This window comes from Merops nubicus, unplaced genomic scaffold (assembly GCF_000691845.1).
Source record: "Merops nubicus isolate BGI_N331 unplaced genomic scaffold, ASM69184v1 scaffold14507, whole genome shotgun sequence".
Lineage (NCBI taxonomy): Eukaryota > Metazoa > Chordata > Aves > Coraciiformes > Meropidae > Merops > Merops nubicus.
The window spans coordinates 5,951-13,227 of NW_008622392.1; the positions used below are offsets into that span (position 1 = coordinate 5,951).

The following is a 7,277-nucleotide window of genomic DNA, read 5'->3' on the forward strand; positions in this document are numbered from 1 at the left end:
CAGTGTGGGAAGAGGTGAGAGCCCCTGGCACAGTGTGGGCAGAGCCCAGAGCCCCTGGCATGGCACGGGCAGAGCCTGGAGCCCCTGGCACAGCGTGGGCAGAGCCCGGAGCCCCTGGCACAGTGTGGGCAGAGCTTGGAGCCCCTGGCATGGCACGGGCAGAGCCTGGAGCCCCCGCAGACCCACTCCCACCAGCATGTCCCAGCTCCCCTCTCTAGTCCTGGCCCAGGGGGCTGTGCAGGCAGCTGCAGAGGGAAGGGGGGTGTGGGGTGAGGGGAAGGGGTGAGCAGGGTGGGAGGTAGGAAGCCACCAACTTAGCAAAGACAGAGCCAGCAGGAACGTGTCGGGAGGCGAAGAGGAGGCGAGACCTGGGATTGGAGATGGAAGGAAACTGCTGACAAGGGGCTAGTCAGAGGTGCCTGCAGAGCAGGGGGCGAGTGGCCACTGACAAGGAACAGCAGCCCTGCCCAACAGGCACTGCTAAAACTGCTGCAAAAAGTGCAGAGCTCCGATCCAGACAAGAAAGGGGCTGAGCTCTGTGCTGACTGGGCCTCCAAAATGGTTCTATAAGGCAGAACTTCGCTTAAAAAGTTAAACTTCCAAGCCAGCATATGCAGAATAGGTTAAGAAACTGCAGCTACATCTCATGAGGTGAAGCTAAACAAATCATATGGGAAGATGTATCTTTATTCAGTCCTGAAGGGCTGGTTCCAGACAATACCATAACATCACTAGAAAAGAGCCAAAATAAGACAGAATTTCTGTGTAGATGTAGGGAGGGGTGAATAACAACAGTGACAGGTCTTCCAAACCACTTGGTGAAGTGGGGAGGTGAGCAGAGGCTGTGCAGAGAGCTATGGCCACTGAGAACACGTGCACAGCCCTGGACCATGGCAGAACACCACCTGGCCAGGGGCAGAGCTGCTCCTGGCCAGTGGGGAGCAGGAACACTGGACAAGCTGCAGAACATCTGACCCCAAATCCAGAACTCCAGGCCCAGTGAGCTGCTGCCACAACGGCCGGTCGCTGCAGGGGGCAGCTGCAAGCTCCTCCACAACTGCTTCTGCCCAGCCAGGACCAGCATGGTGGCTCTGACATCTCTTGTTCATCCCATTTTGATACTCTGGGACACAGGATTTCATCACCAAGAGTGTCTGATGGAGACACAGGTGGGTTGTCTGCATTCCAGCCCTGCTGTTCGCTGCAGCTCTTTAGAGGCTTCCCCCATGGTCTCATTCAAATGCTAAACAGAGAGAGCAGGAACCACTGGAGAGAGCCCAGCAGAGGCTGGGAAGCTGCTGAGGGGCTGGAGCATCTCTGTGCCAGGCCAGGCTGAGAGCCCTGGGGCTGCTGAGCTGGAGAAGAGAAGCCTCAGAGGGGATCTGAGCAGTGCTGAGCAAGAGCTAAAGGGCCCCGGGGGGCAAGAGGCTGGGGCCAGACTCTGCTCAGTGGTGCCAGGGACAGGACAAGGGGCAACGGGCACCAACTGGAACCCAGGAGGTGCCACCTGAGCAGGAGGAGAAACTTCTCTGCTGGGAGGGTGGCAGAGCCTGGCCCAGGCTGCCCAGAGAGGCTGTGGAGTCTCCTGCTCTGGAGAGATCCCAAACCCTCCTGGCTGTGCCCCTGGGCACCCTGCTGGGGGTGAGCTGCTGGAGCAGGGGTGGGAGAAGCTGATCCCCAGAGATCCCTTCCAACAGACACTGTGCTTGGATTCTTTGGGATTCTGTGAATGGGATGGGCAAAGACTGCAACACTTGAACCAGTTGACTGTCCTGGCAGAGGGGGACTGGCCACAGCTACCTGCTGAGGTCAGAAAGGGAGACAAGAGCAACCAAAGGGTGCCCCTGTCCAGGTCCAGTGGGGTCTGCAGATGGGGCAGCAGCTCTGTGTCATCTGGGCTACTGGAAGCAGCTGACAAATCTAATAATACCAGCAGGGACACCTGATCACCCACCAGATGGAAAAGATGATCCAATGCTGCAGTCCTTCTACCATGGCTGAGGATGAGGGATTTTCCTGCCATACACTTAGCTTGGCCTGGGAAAGCCACCAGCAGCTCTGCAGCCTCAGCCCTGCTCTGCCCCTCTAGGCTGGTGGCTCACAGGCTGGAGCACAGCCTGGGGCAAGATGCTCCCCTCCAGCCCAGCAGCACCACGACAGGCAAGGCAGCAGAGACAGACCCTGTTCTGCACCACAGAAGCATTAGCTGGCCCCAGAATAAAGAGCTCTGGCAGCTAAAGAAGTTGCTTATTTGAAACAGGGACATGGAGATGAAACAGTGATTGGGAAGGTCCAACGTGCCTGACTGTGGCTACCCAAAGACAGGTTACTGGAAGAGAATCTGTAGGTGCCACAGAAGAGAGGAAACCTTCCCTGCTTCCCATGCAGCCCCAGCACAGAGTCACAGCAGACACTGCTGCTGAGGCTTCACTGGCCTTTTAACTTCAGCCAAGGCTCTAAGCACTCCAAGGTGCATTTTAAACTGTGACAGGAGTCCTGGTGCTGACTGTTTTAGGAGAGCAGGGAAAAGCAGTGCCACCAAATGCAACTGGCACTTCCTTGCACTTCTCTGAGAAGCAGGACAGAGCAGAAGCAGAGGAACAGAAGCAGAAGCTTGCACCCATGGGTGTGGAGACCTTCAGCTGCTGGGGACTTCAAAAGCCTTCAGGAGTTGAGCACTTAGAGAATACAATTACTCAACTACAACCACAACACAACAGTGAATTCAGGATCACATCTTCCATGTCTTGAGCATGAACCCCACTGTAAAACCTTCAAAGTCCCCACAATTCACTTTGTTACCACTTTCCGGGGAGCAGCATCCAGCCAAGTCACGACAAAGCCTTGGCTGTGGTGCAGATGCAGCAGTAGGAAGGTCTTCAGGAGGCTAAAGCAAAATTTATAATTTAATTTCCACTGAATTCAGTGAAAAAACATCCAGAGGATTTTCCAGAGTGTGTGCATTTACATTCCTGCAGGATTGTAGAAGGAGACCACTTTGGTTTGGGGAAGAGCAGGTGGAGCTCTCCGGCTGTCTGGAAGGTGAGCAGTACCTGGGAAGGTCCAGCCTCAGAGGCTGCAGGGCCACATGCCACCTCCAAAACCCATGCCTGGTCCAGGTGTAAAAGCAGGAACAGCATTCAGATGAAATATGGAACCAAGTCAATTTATCTCAACACTTTGGGCAAGGCTGGCTCCAGAGTCCCCCGGATCCAGCTGGAATTCAGTGCAGGATGATTTCATCCCCAGGAGCACGGCCATGGATACAAGTGAAGACAAGAATGGGCAGGAGCCTCAGGGCAGAAACCCAGGTGAAAAACCAGCCTCAAGAGATACAGGTGCCTAGATCAGATGTTTTCCAGTGCACTTCATGCACAAACCCATCACATCTCATCTCCATGAGGCAGGAAGCAGATCCCACTCCAAGATCTCATCTGTACTTAGACACAGACACATTGTTTGAATATAATATTATGAAAGCTTAGAGTCAAAAAACAAACTAGCTAACAATAAATCTGACAGCACCCCTGTGGATTAGAATACTATGCCAAAACAGGACAAGAAAGATTTTAAACCCAGAGTATTAACCCAGACCCTGGGACAATGAGAGAGAATGCTAAAGCAGAGCAGGGGGCAAGATAACCAGGAGCAGGGCAAGCAGTCCATCACTCTGCACACAAATGGAAAGAAATTACAACAGGGCTTGCTGTGTTCAAATTAAACACCCTGGCAGGAGCAAAAAGAAAACCTCACCTTGCTAGTGTTGGCCTCTGAGAATGAGGAGCTACGTGTCAGCAAAGACACTTATTAAAAGTGAATAAAAAGAACCATCTGAGAGGATGAAGCAGCAGAGAGTGGTCAGAAATGCTGTCCTGGGGCTGTGGAGCACCCACACCCTGTCCTCTGAGATCTGGGGCAGGGAGGCCAGGGCAAGGGAAAAGCAAACTGGGGAAGGCAAAAATCAGCAGCTTCTTTCAAAAACTGGAAGTCTTACCCCGAGGGGAAAAAATAAAAGAAAACCTGATGAGTGAAATAGAAAGCTAAACAGGAACAAAACCCCCACCCTTTTTAGAATAACACAATAATAAAACCCTTTCCTCCAATCAGTCTAGAGCAGGAACCTCACTGGAGAGTTGAAGGCCAATAGATGAGCAAGGTATGAAAGAAAAGCAAGATTAATTTTTTCCACTGGCAGCTAATAAAGCTTGGAGAGGTTTCCCTCCTAAAAACTTCTTTTACATGGGACAGACCTGAGGAACTGTTTCAAACTGAGGAACTAACAAAGTAGAGATGGGCAAAAGCTGTTCTTCAGAGTCAGGTTCAACTACATCCATTCCCTTCCTCATAAGGTCTGCCCAGGAAGAACTGGAGGGATTCAATCAGTGGAAACCTAAAATACAATTTGGAAAACCTAAAATACAAGTTGGGAACCCATGCCAGTGCTTTGCTGTTCCTTCCCTAACGTCTATCTTGAATCTTCCCTATTTACACCCCACTCCCAGCACATTACTTCATGTCCTACACTAATAGGAATAAGAGTGTCCAAAGTCTCTCTAAAATGCAGCTGGTGACATGGACCTTCCTGCTAGCTGAGGAACTGAGATGCTGATCTTGAAGAACAGGCTGGTTTGATATTACTCCTTCTTGACCAGTTTTTGCTCAGTGCTACTTATCTTCCTGTCTCCTAGATGCTCACAAACCCCTCCTGAGTTCTGCAAGAAATAACATGAACTTGAGCAGTTGCTAAATCCCTCTAAACCTTTGTCCTTTCCTGCCCTTCAGAACCAGTCCTCGTGCCAGTGTTCTCAAAGATATTGTTCAGGACATCAGCAGTTGCTCCACTGAGGTGTCTGCACACTCTTAAGATGAATTTCAGGAGGAAAATAATTTCAAAACATTAAATCCAAACGCTTCATAGCAAGACTATGTCTTTTGAAGAGCCACTAGTCAGCTGCCTGCTCAGGCTGAGCTTTTTAACAGGGACTACTGCAAAAAAGGTCTGAAACATTTCCTTACAAACTGGCAGAATTAGATAACTCAGTTCCAAAGGAGCAGGAGAACTGATGAACTGTGGTGTGAAACTCTGCACTTGAACCTGCATTATCAGAGGAATGAAAGGTGCACATATCATACCAAAAATAAATTAAAAGGCCTCAGAGAGTGGTGGAAACTTGAGCTCACAACGTCACAGAGCAGCACCTCTGGTGTGAGAACACAGCAAACAGCAGATACTGCAATGAACTGACTGACAAGACACATCAATCTGTACAGTAGGATGTTGTGGGGGTTAAACACAGCAGAGCACATCACAAACTGGTCAGTGGCTCTTTCAATGAGCAGGAGGCAATACTTCACACGTTTCCAAACTGCTTTAAAATAAACGTTTTACATACTAGGAAAAGTGAGGTGTGATAGAAAATGGAAGATGGCCACTGGGAGAGCTCCCTGAAGACTCAGGCTGCCCAACATCTACAGACACCATCTGGGAAAGAGGTCAGCAATGAGTGATGGAACATTCAGGGTGATCCAAACTAAAATAATTTACCAAACTGAGCAGGGTTTACCAAGCAGGATCTTGTAAAAGTATAAATCATGTAAAAGCACAAGAAGGACCTTGAGGGGCTGGAGCGTGGCCAGAGAAGGGCAACGGAGCTGCTGGGGAAGGGGCTGGAGCCCAAGTGTGGGGGGGAGGAGCTGAGGGAGCTGGGGGTGCTGAGCCTGGAGCAAAGGAGGCTCAGGGGAGACCTTCTGGCTCTGCACAGCTCCTGACAGGAGCCTGGAGCCAGGGGGAGGTCGGGCTCTGCTCCCAAGGAACAAGGGACAGGGCAAGAGGAAAGGGCCTCAAGTTGCCCCAGGGGAGGTTGAGGTTGGAGCTGAGGAAGAACTTCTTCCCCAGCAGGGCTGTCAAGGCCTGGCCCAGCCACAGCTTCAGAAGTCTGGGACACTTCTGACTGGGAGAAAGGACATGGAGTACAGAACAACAGTGAGAAGTTCTAACAGTGATTATTCCCTGATTTCTCATAAATGCTGGGGACACTGCAGTGAAATTGTCCAGCTGCTGACTTGGATCCAACTCTTCTTTCCTATAAAAAACCTCTACAAAAATCCTCTTACACAAATAATCACCAAACAGAAACCTGGGTTAAAATGCAACTAGACACATTTGTGAATTGTTCATAGAATCACAAACTGGTTTGGGTGGGAAGGGACCTTTAAATGTCTTCTAGTCCCCTAAGGGTCATCTAGTCCCCTGCAGGGACAGGGACACCTCAGCTAGAGCAGGGTGCTCAGAGCCCCAGCCAACCTCCCCTGGGATGGTGCCAGGAAAGGGGCTTCAACCACCTCTCTGGGCAGCCTGGGCCAGGAGCTCACCACCTCCAGGATAAACAATTTCTTCCTCCTCTCTAGCCTACGTCTCCCCTCTTCCAGTTTCAAACCATCACCCCTTGTCCTGTCACAACAGGCCCTGCTCAAAAATCTGTCCCCAGATTTCTGACAGGCCCCTGGAAGTCCTCAGAGGCCACCAGAAGGACTTCCTGGAGCCTTCTCTTCCCCGGGCTGAGCAAGCTCAGCTCTCTCAGCCTGGCCTCCCAGCAGAGGGGTTCCACACATCATTTCTGTGGCCTGATGAGTTCATCAAGAAGACCTGAGTGCCTCTGTGATCATGTGGCTGTGGCCTCCAGCTCAGGGAGCCCTTACGTGGGGAATGGCAGCTGGGAAGGGACATCAGGGAGTGGATCTGGCTGTTCTTGGGCAACCAGTACTGGCAGCCACCAGAACATACTGACCAGAGTCCAATCTTAGGTAGTGGCAGTACGAACTATTCTGTGAGCACCCCGTGTGCCTTACCCACCAAGGAAATGAACCTTCTTGGCAGTTCCAGGAGAGGGAATGCAAATCTCAGTTCAGTTTCCTATCAGCCCACGACCTCCTTTCTAGAAACCCCAAGAACCCTTCAGAACCTCAGTGGAGAGCACCCGTCCCAGCAAAGGCCTCCCCAGAAGCAGCAGGGTTGCTGGCAGGGCCCCGGGCGGCCTCACCTCCGTGCCCGTCGTACACGGAGAACATGGCTGTCTCGCTGTCCAGCTCGGGGATGCAGTTGTGTGCGTCCTGAAAGAGAGAGAGAGAGAGAGCTGCCCTCAGCTGCCTGCACCACACCCTGCCCAGCAGAGCTGGCAGTGTGCCCAGGAGCCCCCCGGCCCCACGCCCCCCGGGCCAGCTCCCGGCTGCCCAGGAGATGCCAGCTCTGCGGGCACCCGGGCCCTGCCGCGCTCCCC

At 52.1% G+C, this 7,277-nt stretch overlaps 1 protein-coding gene across 1 annotated transcript in view; it reads right to left on the reverse strand.

The window, feature by feature from the left end:
• PPM1G (protein phosphatase, Mg2+/Mn2+ dependent, 1G) overlaps positions 1-7,110 on the reverse strand; it is a gene marked incomplete at both ends in the record, with an annotated part of 13,054 nt that extends 5,944 nt beyond the window's left edge. Inside the window, one exon of the mRNA XM_008944776.1 lies at positions 7,041-7,110. Coding sequence (XP_008943024.1) covers positions 7,041-7,110 — 70 coding nt within the window. The remainder of the gene's footprint in view (positions 1-7,040) is intronic.
• Positions 7,111-7,277: the final 167 nt, after the last annotated feature.